Raw genomic sequence first — 21,565 nt, forward strand, 5'->3', positions numbered from 1 at the left:
TCTTCATCAGCACTATTGAATGAACTGTGTTTCTACCGCATTCCTCGCCTGTAGAAGCTATGCACCAAGTACATAATGGAAGTCAACATCTAGTGTTGTTCACAAAAGAACGTAAACTCTCTGCCTTTTCCTCCCCCCTCTTAAACCAGCTGTCTCAGGCACAGCCACGGAAGTGGTTGTCTCTGGGAGAATGCTACTTGCCCATTCAGTTCAGTCCTATGACTGCCTGATGAGGGTGAAGAGCATTCGGGTGAAATTAACTCCTATACAGAAGGTCAGCACATGTCCTATGCACCACTTAGGCCTTATTTTGAGGGTTAAAGTAGGACTTTTAAGTAGTGCATAGATTGTGTGTTTGTCATCTGCGCTGGAGTGAAGTCCGCCCTGGTGCTTCCCCTCCCCTCTCAATCTGGTTGCTCTGTGTTGCGCTGTCAGTGGCCAGTTGACCATTCACGGTTGTTCACCTGTCAACAGATTTGGGTGCTAGGATCCAAAGGATACAACAACTACCCTGTGATACCCTCTCAGTACATATTGCATGGACTGGGATGGAAGGTTAAGAGTTATGTTCACATATCACCATAAAGCTAAACACGAGAAAGGGGATTACATGACAAACTTGTGTTTCATGTGGAAAATAGTGAGGCTCTCCAGCCTGTAGGTAAAAGGTGACTCAGGGTGGTTGATGTTGGTGTCAAAATTCAGTTGTAATTTCCTAAGTTTCTACTATGCAGTATGTTCTTAACTATAACATTTTATTAATATTGTTTAAAAAGCCATATATTCTTCAAAATAACTTTCAAAGTTTTTGGCCAAAAAATATTTACATAGTAGAATGTACCTTGTTTCAACACTACATTTGATAGTACATCAGAGGTATTTTAAAGATACAGCCCAGTACATACTGGTCTTTGGGATGTTTTATAACTAGATAAAGGGAGGGGGGAACACTGTTTTGGTGGCAAAATTTCTTTTCTGATTTTTTCATTTTATTAGGTAACAATACCATCTTTGCTCCTGTCCATTTGCCTCAGTCAAGTGAGTACCCTGACTCCTGCAGTTTGTCAATAAATTCTTTCCGTTTTCTAAATGTACTTGTGTACCATATGAGACAAAGAATAATGAAACTCTCATAATAAAAGTATAAAATGTTAGACTAGCTAATTAAAAAAAACGCAAGGGTTTTTTTCACGTTAAGTAGAGCATAGACATAAAATCTAAGGACTGCTTGGGTTTGAGCCTACAGACTGGCTAACTGCACAGATAAAGTAACTAGATACTATGGTGGTTGGCATTAAAATCTCATGCAAGTATTTGCTCTACTATTAGGGAGAGAAAAGGTGCTTTCCATGCCGTGTGTGGCGATCTGACACTGTATTCACGTGTTTCAGAGTAACAGCCGTGTTAGTCTGTATTCGCAAAAAGAAAAGGAGTACTTGTGGCACGTTAGAGACTAACCAATTTATTTGAGCATAAGCTTTCGTGAGCTACAGATCACTTCATCGGATGCATACTGTGGAAACTGCAGAAGACATTACATACACAGAGACCATGAAACAATACCTCCTCCCACCCCACTCTCGTGCTGGTAATAGCTTATCTAAAGTGATCACTCTCCTTACAATGTGTATGATAATCAAGTTGGGCCATTTCCAGCACAAATCCAGGTTTTCTCACCCCCTCTCCCCAAAAACACACACACACAAACTCACTCTCTTGCTGGTAATAGCTTATCCAAAGTGACCACTCTCCCTACAATGACAGGTTTCAGAGGAACAGCCGTGTTAGTCTGTATTCGCAAAAAGAAAAGGAGTACTTGTGGCACCTTAGAGACTAACCAATTTATTTGAGCATGAGCTTTCGTGAGCTACAGCTCACTTCATCAGATGTTTACCGTGGAAACTGCAGCAGACTTTATATACACACAGAAATCATGAAACAATACCTCCTCCCACCCCACTGTCCTGCTGGTAATAGCTTATCTAAAGTGATCAACAGGTGGGCCATTTCCAGCACAAATGAAACAACTCTGACATCATAATCAAAAAGGCTGACAAAGGAGGTGCTGTTGTCATCATGAATAGGTCGGAATATGAACAAGAGGCTGCTCGGCAGCTCTCCAACACGAGTTTCTACAAGCCATTACCCTATGATCCCACTGAGAGTTACCAAAAGCAACTACAGCATTTGCTCAAGAAACTTCCTGAAAAAGCACAAGATCAAATCCGCACAGACACACCCCTGGAACCCCGACCTGGGATATTCTATCTACTACCCAAGATCCATAAACCTGGAAATCCTGGGCGCCCCATCATCTCAGGCATTGGCACCCTGACAGCAGGATTGTCTGGCTATGTAGACTCCCTCCTCAGGCCCTACGCTACCAGCACTCCCAGCTACCTTCGAGACACCACTGACTTCCTGAGGAAACTTCAATCCATCGGTGATCTTCCTGATAACACCATCCTGGCTACTATGGATGTAGAAGCCCTCTACACCAACATTCCACACAAAGATGGACTACAAGCCGTCAAGAACACTATCCCCGATAATGTCACGGCTAACCTGGTGGCTGAACTTTGTGACTTTGTCCTTACCCATAACTATTTCACATTTGGGGACAATGTATACCTTCAGATCAGCGGCACTGCTATGGGTACCCGCATGGCCCCACAGTATGCCAACATTTTTATGGCTGATTTAGAACAACGCTTCCTCAGCTCTCGTCCCCTAAAGCCCCTACTCTACTTGCGCTATATTGATGACATCTTCATCATCTGGACCCATGGAAAAGAAGCCCTTGAGGAATTCCACCATGATTTCAACAATTTCCATCCCACCACCAACCTCAGCCTGGTCCAGTCCACACAAGAGATCCACTTCCTGGACACTACAGTGCTAATAAACAATGGCCACATAAACACCACCCTATACCGTAAACCTACTGACCGCTATTCCTACCTGCATGCCTCCAGCTTTCACCCTGACCACACCACACGATCCATCGTCTACAGCCAAGCTCTGCGATACAACCGCATTTGCTCCAACCCCTCAGACAGAGACAAACACCTACAAGATCTCTGTCAAGCTTTCTTACAACTACAATACCCACCTGCAGAAGTAAAGAAACAGATTGATAGAGCCAGAAGAGTTCCCAGAAGTTACCTACTACAGGACAGGCCTAACAAAGAAAATAACAGAACGCCACTAGCCGTCACCTTCAGCCCCCAACTAAAACCCCTCCAACGCATTATTAAGGATCTACAACCTATCCTAAAGGATGACCCAACACTCTCACAAGTCTTGGGAGACAGGCCAGTCCTTGCCTACAGACAGCCCCGCAACCTGAAGCAAATACTCACCAACAACCACATACCACACAACAGAACCACTAACCCAGGAACTTATCCTTGCAACAAAGCCCGTTGCCAATTGTGCCCACATATCTATTCAGGGGACACCATCACAGGGCCTAATAACATCAGCCACACTATCAGAGGCTCGTTCACCTGCACATCCACCAATGTGATCTATGCCATCATGTGCCAGCAATGCCCCTCTGCCATGTACATTGGTCAAACTGGACAGTCTCTACGTAAAAGAATAAATGGACACAAATCAGATGTCAAGAATTATAACATTCATAAACCAGTCGGAGAACACTTCAATCTCTCTGGTCACGCAATCACAGACATGAAGGTCGCTATCTTAAAACAAAAAAACTTCAAATCCAGACTCCAGCGAGAAACTGCTGAATTGGAATTCATTTGCAAATTGGATACTATTAATTTAGGCTTAAATAGAGACTGGGAGTGGCTAAGTCATTATGCAAGGTAGCCTGTTTCCTCTTGCTTTTTCCTACCCCCCCCCCCAGATGTTCTGGTTTAACTTGGATTTAAACCTGGAGAATGGTCAGTTTAGATGAGCTATTACCAGCAGGAGAGTGAGTTTGTGTGTGTATGGGGGTGGGGGGGATGTGAGAGAACCTTGATCTATGCAGGAAATAGCCCGACTTGATTATGTAAAGAGTTGTCACTTTGGATGGGCTAGCACCAGCAGGAGAGTGAATTTGTGTGGGGGGGTGGAGGGTGAGAAAACCTGGATTTGTGCTGGAAATGGCCCACCTGTTGATCACTTTAGATAAGCTATTACCAGCAGGACAGTGGGGTGGGAGGAGGTATTGTTTCATGATTTCTGTGTGTATATAAAGTCTGCTGCAGTTTCCACGGTAAACATCTGATGAAGTGAGCTGTAGCTCACGAAAGCTCATGCTCAAATAAATTGGTTAGTCTCTAAGGTGCCACAAGTACTCCTTTTCTTTCTCCCTACAATGTGCATGATGATCAAGGTGGGCCATTTCCAGCGCAAATCCAGGTTTTCTCACCCCCCCACCCAACACACACACACAAACTCACTCTCCTGCTGGTAACAGCCCATCCAAAGCAACCACTCTCCCCACAATGTGCACGATAATCAAGGTGGGCCATTTCCAGCATAAATCCAAGTTTAACCAGAACGTCGGGGTGGGGGTGGGGGTAGGAAAAAACAAGGGGAAATAAGCTACCTTACATAATGACTTAGCCACTCCCAGTCTCTATTTAAGCCTAAATTAATAGTATCCAATTTGCAAATGAATTCCAATTCAGCAGTTTCTCGCTGGAGTCTGGATTTGAAGTTTTTTGTTGTAAGATAGTGACCTTCATGTCTGGAATTGCGTGACCAGAGAGATTGAAGTGTTCTCTGACTGGTTTATGAATGTTATAATTCTTGACATCTGATTTGTGTCCATTTATTCTTTTACGTAGAGACTGTCCAGTTTGACCAATGTACATGGCAGAGGGGCATTGCTGGCACATGATGGCATATATCACATTGGTGGATGTGCAGGTGAACGAGCCTCTGATAGTGTGGCTGATGTTATTAGGCCTTGTGATGGTATCCCCTGAATAGATATGTGGGCACAGTTGGCAACGGGCTTTGTTGCAAGGATAGGTTCCTGGGTTAGTGGTTCTGTTGTGTGGTATGTGGTTGTTGGTGAGTATTTGCTTCAGGTTGCGGGGCTGTCTGTAGGCAAGGACTGGCCTGTCTCCCAAGATTTGTGAGAGTGTTGGGTCGTCCTTCAGGATAGATTGTAGATCCTTAATAATGCGTTGGAGGGGTTTTAGTTGGGGGCTGAAGGTGATGGCTAGTGGCGTTCTGTTATTATCTTTGTTGGGCCTGTCCTGTAGTAGGTGACTTCTGGGTACTCTTCTGGCTCTGTCAATCTGTTTCTTCACTTCCGCAGGTGGGTATTGTAGTTGTAAGAATGCTTGATAGAGATCTTGTAGGTGTTTGTCTCTGTCTGAGGGGTTGGAGCAAATGCGGTTGTATCGCAGAGCTTGGCTGTAGACGATGGATCATGTGGTGTGGTCAGGGTGAAAGCTGGAGGCATGTAGGTTGGAATAGCGGTCAGTAGGTTTCCGGTATAGGGTGGTGTTTATGTGACCATTGTTTATTAGCACTGTAGTGTCCAGGAAGTGGATCTCTTGTGTGGACTGGACCAGGCTGAGGTTGATGGTGGGATGGAAATTGTTGAAATCATGGTGGAATTCCTCAAGGGCTTCTTTTCCATGGGTCCAGATGATGAAGATGTCATCAATATAGCGCAAGTAGAGTAGGGGCGTTAGGGGACGAGAGCTGAGGAAGCGTTGTTCTAAGTCAGCCATAAAAATGTTGGCATACTGTGGGGCCATGCGGGTACCCATAGCAGTGCCGCTGATCTGAAGGTATACATTGTCCCCAAATGTAAAATAGTTATGGGTAAGGACAAAGTCACAAAGTTCAGCCACCAGGTTAGCCATGACATTATCGGGAATAGTGTTCTTGATGGCTTGTAGTCCATCTTTGTGTGGAATGTTGGTGTAGAGGGCTTCTACATCCATAGTGGCCAGGATGGTGTTATCAGGAAGATCACCGATGGATTGTAGTTTCCTCAGGAAGTCAGTGGTGTCTCGAAGATAGCTGGGAGTGCTGGTAGCGTAGGGCCTGAGGAGGGAGTCTACATAACCAGACAATCCTGCTGTCAGGGTGCCAATACCTGAGATGATGGTGCGCCCAGGATTTCCAGGTTTATGGATCTTGGGTAGTAGATAGAATATCCCAGGTCGGGGTTCCAGGGGTGTGTCTGTGCAGATTTGATCTTGTGCTTTTTCAGGAAGTTTCTTGAGCAAATGCTGTAGTTGCTTTTGGTAACTCTCAGTGGGATCAGAGGGTAATGGCTTGTAGAAAGTGGTGTTGGAGAGCTGCCGAGCAGCCTCTTGTTCATATTCCGACCTATTCATGATGACAACAGCACCTCCTTTGTCAGCCTTTTTGATTATGATGTCAGAGTTGTTTCTGAGGCTGTGGATGGCATTGTGTTCTGCACGGCTGAGGTTATGGGGCAAGTGATGCTGCTTTTCCACAATTTCAGCCCGTGCACGTCGGCGGAAGCACTCTGTGTAGAAGTCCAGTCTGCTGTTTCGACCTTCAGGAGGAGTCCACCTTGAATCCTTCTTTTTGTGGTGTTGGTAGGGAGGCCTCTGTGGATTAGTATGTTGTTCAGAGGTATTTTGGAAATATTCCTTGAGTCGGAGACGTCGAAAATAGGATTCTGGGTCACCACAGAACTGTATCATGTTCGTGAGGGTGGAGGGGCAGAAGGAGAGGCCCCGAGATAGGACAGCTGCTACTGCTGGGCTGAGAGTATAGTTGGATAGGTTAACAATATTGCTAGGTGGGTTGAGGGAACCATTGCTGTGGCCCCTTGTAGCATGTAGTAGTTTAGAAAGTTTAGTGTCCTTTTTCTTTTGTAGAGAAGCAAAGTGTGCGTTGTAAATCGCTTGTCTAGTTTTAGTAAAGTCCAGCCACGAGGAAGTTTGTGTGGAAGGTTGGTTTTTTATGAGTATCCATTTTTGAGAGCTCGTTCTTAATCTTTCCCTGTTTGCTGTAGAGGATGTTGATCAGGTGGTTCCGCAGTTTCTTTGAGAGCGTGTGGCACAAGCTGTCAGCATAGTCTGTGTGGTATGTAGATTGTAATGGATTTTTTACCTTCAGTCCTTTTGGTACGATGTCCATCTGTTTGCATTTGGAAAGGAAGATGATGTCTGTCTGTATCTGTACAAGTTTTTTCATGCAGTTGATAGATTTCCACTCCATATGGCTAAATGCAGTGCCTTGCATAATGACAGGTTTCAGAGTAACGGCCGTGTTAGTCTGTATTCGCAAAAAGAAAAGGAGGACTTGTGGCATCTTAGAGACTAACCAATTTGTTTGAGCATAAGCTTTCGTGAGCTACAGCTCACTTCATCGGATGCATACTGTGGAAACTGCAGAAGACATTATATACACAAAGACCATGAAACAATACCTCCTCCCACCCCACTCTTAGTACATCTGATATACACCTGAGAACAGTGCTGCCACCTGGGCCTATCCTCTTGAATAAAAGCAGGCGTTTTTATTTGCCATTTGATTTTATGAAAATCCAGAATTGTAGAATACAGTAAGAAATTGGGAAAACAAATCCACTTAATATTCTGATCTGCATCATGCACATAAATGGAAAAGAAACAAGCTATAGCAAGAGCCAGTGTTTTTTTTTATTTAAATGCCTAACATTTAATATTTTTCTGAACAAGTCTTAAATATCCCTTTTTTTTCCTCCAAAGGGAAAAAGGTTGGAAACTTTTGAAGGGGATGAAAGAAGTTGTAACAGTTGGGGTCTTATGTACTATTTTTGTCTGCTCTGCCATTTTTTCTGCTGTGGGATTGCAACAGAACTGCTGTTACATTCCATAAGTAGCCCTGTAAACTCCCAGTGTGCACGTGTAATCACTCTTTGGAGAGAAGAAGGATGTCTTCCATGCCAGTTTTTGATTTAAACATATGCCAAAACCACATACAGCACTGTATGCTTCCAGTTAAAGACAATGAATTCTTCCTCATGAAAAAGCCTCGAACTGAAACGGTTTCATTGTCTTCTGTCTTTTCTTATCAGGCCTTCATTTTTTCATCTTCTAAATACAGAGAGCATAGGAAGACTGTCAAATTGAGGCATTTAATGTTGCTTATTACCTACCGTACGAGTATATATTGTACTTCATACAGAAGTCTGCTTTGTGAAATGCAGTGTATAATTACAAAAATGACTGGTAAAGTAACTTCCTTCAGCTGGGCTGAACAATTAGGGATGCCACTGAATACAAGAATCTGTTTTATGCAGCGTTGTTGTAGCCATGTTGGTCCCAGGATATTGGAGAGACAGGGTGGGTGAGGTCATATCTTTTTGGATCAACTTCTCTCACCAACAGAAGTTGGTTCAATAAAAGATATTACTTCGCCCACCTTGTGTCCGTAAGAATCTGTTTGTTAGTTTACTTCTAGTTTTGTCTAAAAAAATTTCAGAATGTTTGACTTTACTGTATTGTGCACCACCTGAAACTCTCCTTATCTCTTTTTAGAATCTTTCTTCAGTTCATGTGGGAGTATACATAAACTAAGTGAAGAGCCTCTGGTTCCTCCTCCACTTCCTCCACGCAAAAAGTTTGATCAGGATGCTGCTAACTCTAAGGTGATTGTGCTCATGTTAGTTAAATCATCTTGTTAGTAAATGTGTTGATGGATTTGATAAGCTTTATGAAACATTGGTCTTTGACATGTACACATTATTAATCTTCAAACCTAATAAATCTCACAGAACAGCCAGCACCCTTACTCTGTTTTCCCCACTTCTTAGTAAAAACTTAATAGCAGAGAGCTGAAATGCGGTTTCATATTAATAAGACTTCATTAGTGTTACAAAATACTTGGCAATACTAGTCATAATACACGATGAAGTAGCATAATTATACTGCAAATAAACTATATGAACACAATACACTATGATGCATTACTCTTTATTGTGTGGGTGTGTATACATATTAGAATGATTTTAATCTTAGGGGAAAACTCTTACCACCAGGTTTGTAACCATTATTTTCTCGTAGTCAGTGCTCTCAACCTGATGTTTTGCTCGTTAAAGGCTACACTTTGTCACTTTTTCAACTAGCAAAAGCTTCACTCTACACCTTCATTCAGTGCATGTCAGGAAATATAATACTTTATAAGAAATGTAAGGTTCTTTGGATGATTTCTTTTTCTGTATTTCAGGGAAGTTTAAAATCTGATGATGATCCTCCTGCTATTCCACCCAGGCAACCTCCTCCTCCAAAGATACAACCTAGAGTTCCTGCTTACAATAATCCATTTGATCAACTGCTGCATAGTCCACCACCACCCCCTCCAAGAGACCCTCTTCCTGATACCCCTCCACCAGTACCACTTCGGCCTCCAGAACACTTCATAAACTGTCCATTTAACCTCCAGCCACCGCCAGTGGGACGCTTTCACAGAGATCCAGATCGGTTCAGGGAAGCCAGCACATGCCCAAGCTCACCAAACACTCCTCCAAGCACACCCTCTCCAAGGGTCCTGCGTCGCTGCTGTGTGCTCAGCTCGAGTCACAACAACCTTGCCCATCCTCCAGCTCCCCCTGTCCCACCAAGGCAAAATTCTAGCCCTCAGTTACCAAAACTGCCACCAAAGACTTACAAAAGGGAGCTTTCCCATCCTCCTTTGGACAGACAGTCTTTGCTAGAAAACGCAGAAATTCCTCCATGACCTTAGCCATATTAGTCATTGACACTGGAATAGTATTTGTAAAGTTCCTTTTTATTTATTCAAAAAAAGGCAGTGTATTTTAGTACTTTCACAAATAATGCTCTTACAAAAGTGCTGCTGATCAAAAAAAAAGTTAAAAATTAGAAAAATAAGAATACACACCCTCTACTCTTTGTCTACTCCCGCAGCATTACCCTCAGGTGATCAGTAGCATTGCCTTGTCTCAGACCCTCAGTGCCGACAGCTATGCCAGTATAAAGATTATATATTTTGCACTGTAAACGACACTACATGAATTTAAACTATCAGTTCATTGCACTGAGCCAAAAAAGGTGCGTTTGTGGAATTTTTCAAATTTGAGCACTAGTGGCCTTTTAAAAGAAAAAACAAACAAACAGAACAGTGGAATTACTATACAAGCATGAGGATGGATAGTGTTACTGATTTTAAACCTCTGGCTACTTGCCTTCTAATTTTATGTAAATCTAGGAAGTTTGTGAATGACAACTACTGTTCTCAAATTTTTAATGCCATGTCTTAATGTCCAGTCATTTGCTGCTGAAGATGAAAAAGAAAAATGGGTTGAAAATCTAAATGAAGATATCAGAATGCACTATTAGTTTTGATTATTTTGACAAAGTATAACCTAGGACTACCTAACCCAGTTATTGGAAAGAATCCATAGTATTTAGCATGCATCTTGTTCAGATGTGCCTTTTTGTTTTGGCAGGCAAAGGTGTCTTAAGCTAAAGAGTTGCCTACTGTTTCGGAGAACAAAGCTATATGCCATGTATGTACAGTTGTTTATATTGTATATTTACAGATAATGCTAATAACCTGTATAAATTTAAGTGACTTGAGGCCTGTAATACAGTCTGCTACTCTTGCAATCTTATACATTCAGAAGCATTTCCTATGGCTTAGGAACGAAGTCTTGGCTTCCAAACCTAATAACGTTCTTTAGCTCTAACTTCATTTAATTACAGATTCCCTTTTGGAAATTGGTAGCATTTAAACCAGCAAACACTTAAAGCTTTATTAAACTTTTTAAACTGAAAAGTGAATGGAACTTTTCTTTGCCAGTTGAACTACTTGTTGTTTGAACTGGTGTGAGAGTGAGTCTGTTTTACTGGTAGTACTGTAGCAGAATTTGTAAAGTGGCCAAAAGCCACATTTTATTTACTGGTCTGTGGCCTTTTACTGTGCTTTGTATCAGAGTTCTTAACAAGATTAATAAATCACCCCAGTCTTAATTTTTAAGAGATTGATCAGCGTGTGTTCCTTGTAAGGATGAGGGGAGGGGAATACAGTATCTGCCAGTATCTGCCAGATCTTCCTATATTCTTTCATGCCACTTCTGCTAAGCCTGACAAGTGGTTTGCGTTCCTGTCTGCAGTTAACTGGCCCATTTCAATGCTGTGAGAGGGCCCCGGGCAGAAACGTCCTACCCATCTGGCAATCCACCAGGAGTTTTTAAACCCTTCCAGCAGAGGAGTCACAACATTTGTGGGGAGAACCTTACATCAAAGGTTTCTGTAAAAAATTAAGTTCAAGAAGAATGAAACAAACTGAAGACAGAACATCTTTTAAAAAACCCCAAAACACTCTCCCTTTCCTATCTCTTAGTCCAACTCTTCCTCTGAGGAAGGATGTGGATAAATATTAGGGTCAGAAGAGATCATTATGATTTATTCTGACATGCATAATAGAAGCCATAGGATTTCATGCAATAATCAAACCATAGCTTCCCACTGAATTAGAGCACATTTATCAACTTCTGGGGCTGAATACTCTGACAAAGAGACATTAGAAAAGATTTTCCCTCTGGATTGTTTCATCACCATATCTAGATGTGCCGTCAATACTGTTGAAAAGCTGGGCTCCAAATCTCCTGGCAAAATCCCTACCCTCTCAGGTCAATTCCAGTTCAAGTTTGCCAGTCCATTTTTCTTTCAAGGATCTTACTAGAAGTACGACTACCTAGACAATTTGAAGAGGCAATCAGTCCTCTCAAATTCTACAAGCTATGAGAACCCCAAAATTCCTTGCTTTGTGTACCTAAAAGAGGTGTCCAAGTAGTGTCTCTAGACACGAAGGTTATGCATCCCATCAGAGAAGGAGAAGATCTTCCTTTTAAGCACCCAGTGGCTTAAAAAGTAGAGGCCACTCTAAGAATAGATTTTGAAGCTTCAGCAACTTCCTGTTTCACAATTTGTTTTACTTGATGTGATGCTCGCAAGTCATTGGACCTTACAAGCAGAGAGTAATTCATTTTAACAATCGTGAGACTACAGCTTTTGTAATAGATTAATCCCTGGATCTCATGAGATTTGCTGCGCAGATTGACATTCAGCTCAGCTAGCTCATCCCTAAATGGCAGATATGTGTCCAGTACAGATCCTGTGTTCCTCCAGATTCAAAGGAAAATGGCTTCTTCGTGGGATAGATGTAAAATCATTGGCTAATAAAGCAGCTGCATATAAGAGAGATCTCCATTGGTTCTTACTGAGAACATGAACCGCACTCTCAAAACAAGGAACCAAAAAACTCAGGTTCGAAACCAGTGGTCTTCAGTTGGCGATTTAAGGAATCCAAATTCCTGGTTCATACTGCGTTGACCAGTCTCAATCTTACCTACTAAATAATTATAATGGTTGATGGCTTGCAATGTGGAGCTCACATGGATCACCTCACATCCCAATGATCTTTGTTGTCCCAAAAAGGAGAAAAAGAAAACATAATCCTATTAGAGTTCAGAGCAGCAAGATTAGCCCTTTTGTACTTTCACCACCATGTTAAGGATCATATTATCAGTAAGATGGTGTTCTATGACAGTGTCTTATATAATGTAAAAGTGAGGTGGGAGGCATGAGTACCACCAAATTACACTCAGAAGCTTTGTCTCTTGGACAGGCATAAAGCTGATTGTAGACTAAATATAAAATCAGATAATTAAAGTTAGCTTAAGTTAGGTTAAAGAAATACATGTTGTAAAAGGCCCTAGCGAGTAAAAGAGAGGCTTTGAAAGTAGTGACTTATAAAGCTAGAAGAAATGAAGTAGAGGATGTCTGGGTTAAAGAATAACTAATGAAATCGGGAAGTTTCTGAAAAGAAGGCCTCTGACCAACAGGGATGACTGCAGATGGTTTTAAATAAGACAGAGAATCTGTCTCCAAAAGAGTCAACATGGCCCTTCCCACCCCATATTACCAGTGTTGTGTCAAAAATTAGAGCCTTTGTGAACCCAGGTGGAAAGGAAAAACTTGGTCAGCAAGAAGGAGGGGGAAAGAGACAGAGAGGAAAAGCCTTGGGGGATAGGAGGTTGTAAATCTTATCTGGATGAAGACTGGAAATAAGGGTGAAATGTCTCCAATTGGTTCTAGCTGAAGTCTGTAATCAGCAATGGCATCACTTGTTTGTTAAAGGTTATAAAAAAGTAAACTCTTAAAAGGTTCATTGCTAATACCTGCCTGACCGTGCTGGAGCTGACCAATATGTGTCTTAAAACCCCTGGGTTTATTCCATTCACAAGTAGCTTGATCAAAAGCTTATAAAGGTTTTGTTACTGTCTGGATATAGTAAATTCCTTATTATTTAGGCAAGTTTAGAGAAATTATATAAATACCATTAGGCCTTTGGATTTAATAAAGGCATTTATGGTTAAATTAATGTGATAAATATCCTGCATAGATATTAATCCAGCATTGTTACTAATTTTGAATAAATAATGTAAAAGGGAGGGGAAAACAGACCTAAAAGCAGATTGATACAAATAGTCCCTAATAGTTTAAAGGGTAGTCAGAACTCCATGAGTGAACTGTCTGTCACCTTGCTGCCTAATGCCACATCTCTTTCCCTCCTTATGTTTTGTGTGATGGCTTGCTACTTCCCAGTCGTCATCCTCTTTCAGTGAGAGAGACAAGCTTTCAAGCTACACAGAGCTCTTCTTCGGGCAGGGGAAGGTATTGTGAAGGAAAAATCTAGTAGGCCTAAACTAATAGGCCTAAAACTTTGGTCAAGCTACCTGTGTATATGAAGCATAAGAAGAGAGTGGGGAAAATTCCATTGAGGGGCAATTGCAACAGCACAGCTTAAGAAATGTAACCATAACCGCTAGAAGTTAGAAAAGACCGTTAACCGCAAAGGAAACACCTGTCAATAACAGGTAAAGCTTGTTTTGCTAAACTCCAAGTAAGGCAAAGCTACTGTTGAAGCTTGCACTATATACTAAATAAGGAAAATGTTGTTGAAGGAAGTGGGCTTGACAAATAGTGGTTTTCAGCTATATAGGCTCCTGTATTTCTGTTTATGCCAGAGCAGCTCCGGCTGACTCTCCCTGTAGGCAAATGCTTGAATAAAGCTGTCCTCAGGCTTGTTCTGAACCAAACACAATGCGTGGTTAATTTTCCACCACAGTACTCAGGGCTTGTCTACACTGGCACTTTACAGCGCTGCAACTTTCTCGCTCAGGGTGTGAAATAACAGCCCCCTGAGCACAGCAAGTGTCTATGCTGTAACATGCCAGTGTAGACAGTGCACCAGTGCTGGGAGCTACGCCCCTTGTGGAGGTGGGTTTTTTTAGAGCACTAGGAGAGCTCTCTCCCAGTGCTCTGCCGTGACTACACAAGCCACTGTAGACTAGCCCTCAGAGTCACAGTGAAATACAAGGTGGAACAGGTTGTTTAGCATAAGTAGTTAACACATTGTAAAAGACCATTCAAGGAGAAGTAGCAAGTTAACACCTCTGCAGCCATAGAACAAAAAAAGGGAGTTAGTGGCTGTGACATACCAAGGGTACAATCTGGACTGTTGAACAGCTCCAACCCGAAGTACCTTTTACACTGCTTTGCTGTGAGAGCAACCAGTTCCTCGCCTGCTTTCTCAGCCTCCAGCATGTAAATCACTCCAGCTATACAAGTGCTATAGCCAGCCACTCTTGAATTACACTACAGAGCACCACCAGCAAATTCCCAGTCCCAGAGTTTTCCCTCAAATATGTCTCTTGTACTACCCAGCCCTCTCAGGCAACATAAGCTCATAGAAAGTCCATTTTATTAATAGAAAATGATATGCACAAAACCTGTTCTCAAGTGGAGTTTCCCAAGCACACTGGTTTAGATAAAACAAAATAAGTTTAACTACAGAAAGATTTAAGTGATTACAAGTAATGAGGCATAAAAGTCAGCATTGGTTACAAAGAAATAAAAGGTTAAGCGCTACTCACGCCTAACTTAACAAGCTAAGTGAATTCAAAGCAAAAGTTCTCTCCCATGTTCTAGCAGTCTTACTGGCTGAATTCCTTTCTGTCAGGATCCCTCCCCAGCCCAGTAATGCTTCCTTGTCCGTCAAGTGTTGTTGATGCCGTGAATAGAGATGAAGGGAGAGGTGATTTGGGGTGTCTGTTCTCCATTCTTTATACTTTTTCCTTTTCTTTGAGAATCATCTGCAGGGGACAAAGTCTGTGGGAATGTGGAACTCCAGCTGTTTCTTTGCCAAGACGTAAATTTCTCACTCTCGCCCTTTTTCCAGCCAAAGAATAGCCACTTACAGAGGTGATAGCCCGTTTGATTTTGTTGACACCTGGCTGAGGTGTCAGTTTGCGTTTTGTCATTGAGGAACTGGTTTGTGGCTATTAGAATTATTTGAGTTCAGGAAAACATGACTTCCCCAGATTTGGAATATGTCTTAACGTTATACAGTAGAATCTTCTAGCTTTACATACAGTGTTGCCACATATATTTTACCAGAACAGTAGTGATCAGCAGATCATGAGTTTTCAGATGATACCTTACAAGGCAAAGTTGGTACAAAAGTTATAGCCTTGAAAAAGGAGTGAACATAGGGTACAGACCGTCTCGCAGTGGGTTACAGATTGTTGTAATAAGCCATAAATCTAGAGTCTTTATTAAGACCATGATTTTTAATGTCTACCAAAGATATGAATATATGCTTGTCTTTTGAGGGTGTTGTGCAAGTTTCCTTTGAGGATGAGGGCTGAGAGGTCAGATGTGGAGTGATCATTTTGTGAAAACTGTTTGCCCACAGGTGATAGTGTCTTTTGTCTTCTATCATTTTTCTGTCACCGTTCATTCAGGAGCGTAGTGATTGTTTGGTTTTCCCCACATAGTAGTAGTTGGGGCATTTAGGATATGTTTACACTGGAATAAAAGACTCATGGCTACGGCTGGCCTGGGTCTGCTGACTTGGGCTCGTGGGGCTCTGGCTGTGGAGCTATAAATTGCTGTGTAGACATTTGGACTCAGGCTGGAGTCTGGGCTCTGGGACTCTTCGCCCCTCACAGGGTCCCAGAGCCCAGACTCCAGACCAAGCATGAATGTCTACACAGCAACTTTACTACCCCATGAGCCCGAGTCAGCTGACCCAGGCCGGTTGTGTGTGTTTAATTGCTGTGTAGACATATTCTCAGTGCACTGGATAAGGTACACCACATGTGATAGGCATGTGTAGGTCCCATGGATCCTGAAAGATGTTGGGCGGGTTTTGATCATCAGAGCAGCTGAGATATGTCTGCAGGTTTTGCATCTGTTGTTATGGCAGGGTCTGGTGCCACTTTGAGTTGTTCCTGGGTGCGGGGAGCTGGCAAGTTTGAGGTTGGAGGGCTGAAGGCCAGAAGAGAGAGTTCGGGAAAGATTTATTTCAAGATTTGTCTCGCTTCAGATTCCAACCACTGGATCTAGTTATGTGATTTTTTTCCTGCTGGATTAAAGAGCCATCTATTATCAGAAACCTGCCCTATTTGGTACTTGTAGACCATGATCAAGTGGTCTCTTAACCTTCTCTTGGATAAACTAAATAGATTGTATTTCTTTAGCTTTGCACTGTAAGTCATGTTTTCCTGAACTCAAATAATTCTAATAGCTCTTTTCTGAACTCTTGAAAAAAACTTTTCTGGTGAGTTTATCGGTTGGTAGGTCGGTGAATTTTACCTAAATGAGTCTGTCACTCATAGTGTTAAATTGTCCATGGTCTGTCTGCAGAGAAGACAGCCCTTTTGGCAGGATTAGCAAACCCAGCAATCTGGAAAATAAAATTATCAGGTAATACAATTTTCCATTTTCTTTGCTGCCTTTGTTTTTAATCATTATAAAGCACCACTAATCGTAAATTAACGTTGATAGTGGTTGCTGCTTATATACTCTTCATAATTACAGCAACAATCTGAGGTTCTCATAGGCTATATAACTGCTTAAAGGTTCAGAAAATAAAGCAAAAGTACAAGCAGTTTATGGATTTATCAATGCATCTGAATCCCAAAGTCTGCTATTTTATGAATAGATTAAAGAGATCTTGGGTGCATAAAAGGAGAAAAGGATTATAATATTCTACAAGAATGGCTAGTCAAATTCACTTTACTAATCCAGATTTAAAGAGCTTTGAGCAGTTACGACATCAGACCACTCATTACCAGTGGTGTTTTCAAGGCATTTATTCAGGTTTATTTACAATATTCGTTTTTTAAACAATCCTTCCAGATTTTGGAATCCTTTATTCATCCTATGTTCTGTAAATTGAAATGCTCAGGGAGATTAGAAAGGCTACAAAAACAGAGAGCCCCAATAATGGTGGATTTCAACTATCCCATATTGACTGGTAACCTGTCACCTCAGGATGGGAGGCAGAGATAAAATTTATAGATGCCATTAATGACTGCTGCTTTGATCACCCGGTCCTGGAACCTGCAAGGGGAGAGGCAATTCTTGAGTCCTGTGTGTCGCACAGGATCCGGTCCAAGAGGTGAATATAGCTGAAGTGCTTAGTAATAGTAACGATAATGTAATTAAATTTAACATGATGGGGGGAAGGAGGGGGATACCAAAGAAACCCACCACAGTAGCATTTAACTTCAAAAAGGGGAACCACACAAAAATGAGGGAGGAAGTTACACAGAAATGAAAAGGAACATCACAAGAGTGAAACGACTGCAAGCTGCATGGAAACTTTTTAAAAACATCACTATAGAGGCTCAAATTATATGTATGCCCCAAATAAAACAAAAACAGCAAGAGGGTCAAAAAAAATGCCACCATGGCTAAACAAAGGAATAAAAGAGGCAGGGACAAAAAGACATCTTTTTCAAAAATTGGAAGTCAAATCCGACTGAGGAAAATAGAAAGGAGCATAAACTCTGGCAAGTCAAGTGTAAAAGTATAATTAGGCCCCGCAAAAATTGAAGATCAACTAGCAGAAGTCACAAAAACTAAGAGCAATTTTTTTTTTAAGTACATCAGAGGCAGGAAGCCTGCCAATCAATCAGAGGGGCCACTGGATGATTGAGGTGCTAAAGGAGTACTCAAGGAAGACAAGGCCATTTCAGAGAAGCTGAATGCATTCTTTGCATTGGTCTTCACTGCAGAAGATGTGAGGGAGATTCCCACATCTGAGCCATTCTTTTTAAGTGACAAATCTGAGGAACTGTCCCAGATTGAGATGTTCATAGGGGAGGTTTTGAAACGGATCGATAAATTAAACACTAATAAATCACCAGGACCAGAGGGTATTTAGCCAAGAGTTCTGAAAGAATTCAAACATGAAATTGCAGAATTGCTAATTTTGGTATGTAACCTATCATGTAAAGCATGCTCTGTACCAGATGACTGGTGGATAATTAATGTAAAGCCTATTTTTTAAGAAGTCTAATGGGGTGATCATGGCAATTACAGGCCAGTAAGGCAAATTGGTAGAAACTATGGTAAAGAATAGAATTATCAGATACCCACAGTTTGTTGAGGAAGAGTCAACACCGCTTTTGTAAACGGAAATCATGCCTCAGCAGTCTATCAGAATTCATTGAGGGGGGTCAACAAATGTGGTGTCAAGGTTCCTTCCCCACTCCGAACTGTAGGGTACAGATGTGGGGACCTCCATGAAAGACCCCCTAAGCTTATTCTTACCGGCTTAGGTTAAAAACTTCCCCAAGGTATAAACTTTGCCTTGTCCTTGAACACTATGCTGCCACCCACCAAGCGTGTTAAACAAAGAACAGGGAAAGAGCCCACTTGGAGACGTCTTCCCCCCCCCCCAAAATATTCCCCTAAGTCCTACACCCCCTTTTCTGGGGAAGGCTTGATAAAAATCCTCACCAATTTGCATAGGTGAACACAGACCCAAATGCTTGGATCTTAAGAACAATGAAAAAGCAATCAGGTTCCTAAAAGAAGAATTTTAATTAAAGAAAAAGTAAAAGAATCACCTCTGTAAAATCAGGATGGTAAATACCTTACAGGGTAATCAGATTGAAAACAGAGAGAATCCCTCTAGGCAAAACCTTAAATTACAAAAAAGACACAGAAACAGGAATATACATTCCATTCAGCACAGCTATTTTATCAGCCATTAAACAAAAGGAAATCTAACGCATTTCTAGCTAGATTACTTACTAACTTAAGGAGTTCTGAAGAGCATTCCTGATCTGTTCCCAGCAAAAGCATCACACAGACAGACCCTTTGTGTTTCCCCCTCCGCCCCCTCCAGCTTTGAAAGTATCTTGTCTCCTCATTGGTCATTTTGGTCAGGTGCCAGAGAGGTTATCTTTGCTTCTTAACCCTTTACAGGGGAAAGGGTTTTGCCTCTGGCCAGGAGGGATTTTATAGTTCAGTATACAGAAAAGTGGTTACCCTTCCCTTTATATTTGTGACACGTGGACAAGGGTAATCCAATTGATAGAGTGTGCTTAGACTTTAAGAAAGCCTTTGACAAGGTTCCTCACCAAAGGCTCTTGCCCAAAGTAGCAGCAGTGGGATAAGAGGGAAGGTTCTCTCTTGGATCAGTAACTTGTTAAAAGACAGGAAGCAAAGGGTGAGAATGGTCAGTTTTCACAGTGGAAAGAGTTATATAGCTGGGTCCCCTAAGGGTCTGTACTGGGATGAGTGCTGTTCAACATATTCATAAAAGATTTGCAAAAATGGGTAAACAGTGAGGTGGCAAAATTTGCAGCCAATACAAAATTACTCAAGTTAGTTAAATCCAAAGCAGACTGCGAGGAGTTACAAAGGGATCTCACAAAACTGGGGGACTGGGTAACAAAATAGCAGATGAATTTTGATGTTGATAAATACAAAGTAATGTACATTAGAAAACACAATCCCAACTATACATACAAAATGATAGTTTAAATTAGCTGTTACCACTCAAGAAAGACATCGTGGAGACATCGTGGATTGTTCTCTGAAAACATCCGCTTAATGTGCATCAACAGTCAAAAGATCTAACCAAATGTTAGGACTGTTAGCAAAGGGAGAGATACCAAGACACACGATATCATAATGTCACAATATAAATAACATTAAATATTGAATGCAGTTCTTGTTGCCCCATCTAGAAAAAGATGTATTAGAAATGGGAAAGGTACAGAGAAAGGCAACAAAAATGATTAAGGGTATGGAGCAACCTCCACATGAGGAGAGATTAAAAAAGCTGTTTTCAGCTTGGAAAAGAGATGATTGGGGATGGGAGGATATTATAGCTGTCTTTAAAATCATGAATGGTATGGAGAAAGTGAATAAGGAATTTATATTTACCACCTTCACATAACACAAGAAACAGGGGTCACCCAATGAAATAGATAGGCAGCAGGTTTAAAGCAAATAAAAAGGTATACTACCTCACGCAATGCACAGTCAACCTGTGGAACTCATTGCCAGCGGATGTTGTGAGGCAAAACATATAACTGGTTTCAAAGAAGAATTAGGTAAATTCAGGGAGGATGGGTCCATCCATGGCTATTAGCCAAGATGATCAGGGATGCAACCCCATGCTTTGGGTGTCCCTAAACCTCTCACTGCCAGAAGCTGGGAGAGGATGACAAGGGATGGATCACTTGCTAATTGCCCTGTTCTGTTCATTCCCTCTGAAGCATCTGGCACCAGCCACTGTTGGAAGACAGGATACTGGGCTAGATGGACCACTGGTCTGACCCAGAGTGGCCATTTTTATGTTCATATGTAAATTTGGGATTATGGACTTTCCTGGAAATATGTTTTTAGAATACTTTACAACATTTAAAGTTTTGATGATCTACTGCATACATCTTTGTTTAGCCCCTGATTCAGTGAAGCACTTGAGTATTAATTTTAAATCAGTGGGATTTAAGCTAAGCTGGTGCTCAAGTGGTTTGCTGGCTAGGAATGGACTCATGCCTATGTTTAAATGCTTTGTTCAGTCAAGGCCTTAGTAAACTCTCCTTTTTCAATACTCATAAAGAACACAAATCTGTGCAATAAGCAGAGTTCACAAAACAGCTAATAAATTTGTTTCTAAGGTGCCACAAGTACTCCTTTTCTTTTTAGTGCATGCATAGTAGCTAACTTTCAAATTATAGACTTGGGACTTCTTGTGGGGTTTTTTTGGTTTGTTTTGTTTTTTTGGACAGGTTGAGAAAATACATTTGAAATGCCAACTACAGATGATGTACTGGCAACCTGCAAAAATATGGGAGGAAATTCTTGGAGTGGAGGGAGGGGATTTTTCATTTATTTTTTTAGGCTTGTTTGTGAAAAAGAAACTGCTCTTGGACTGAAATGTATCATGCTGAGCTTCCCCCCAAAGGAAATTAAATAGATAAAACCTTTGGTGGAAATCCTGATACAATAAAGAGCGAGATCATTAGCCCTTGGTAAGTCACCATTGCAGCAATTAAGGATTCCCATAATAGGATGTTCTAAAGCGGGGGTTCTCAAACTTTTTCTTTCTGAGAACCTCCCCCCCCCCAAATGCTGTAAAAACTCCATGGCCCACCTGTGCCACCACAGCTAATTGTCTGCATATAAAAGCCAGGGCCAACATTAGGGGGTAGCAAGCAGGGCAATTCCCTCGGCCCCACAAAGCTACTTAGCTCAGGGCTTCAACTTCAGCCCCAGGTGGCAGAGTT

The 21,565-nt window shown here is 41.7% G+C and overlaps 1 protein-coding gene across 5 annotated transcripts in view; it reads left to right on the plus strand.

Moving 5' to 3' along the window:
* SOS2 (SOS Ras/Rho guanine nucleotide exchange factor 2) overlaps positions 1-10,938 on the plus strand; it is a 114,250-nt gene extending 103,312 nt beyond the window's left edge. For 4 of the 5 annotated variants that reach the window (XM_073350214.2, XM_073350211.2, XM_073350216.2 and 1 more), the window contains 3 exons: positions 997-1,038; positions 8,481-8,590; positions 9,169-10,938. In XM_073350214.2, coding sequence (XP_073206315.2) covers positions 997-1,038; positions 8,481-8,590; positions 9,169-9,678 — 662 coding nt within the window. In that variant the 3' untranslated portion in view covers positions 9,679-10,938. The remainder of the gene's footprint in view (positions 1-996; positions 1,039-8,480; positions 8,591-9,168) is intronic. The other variant, XM_073350213.2, reaches the window with a different exon arrangement.
* The last annotated feature ends 10,627 nt before the right edge of the window (positions 10,939-21,565 follow it).

Source organism: Lepidochelys kempii, chromosome 6 (assembly GCF_965140285.1).
Source record: "Lepidochelys kempii isolate rLepKem1 chromosome 6, rLepKem1.hap1, whole genome shotgun sequence".
NCBI lineage: Eukaryota > Metazoa > Chordata > Testudines > Cheloniidae > Lepidochelys > Lepidochelys kempii.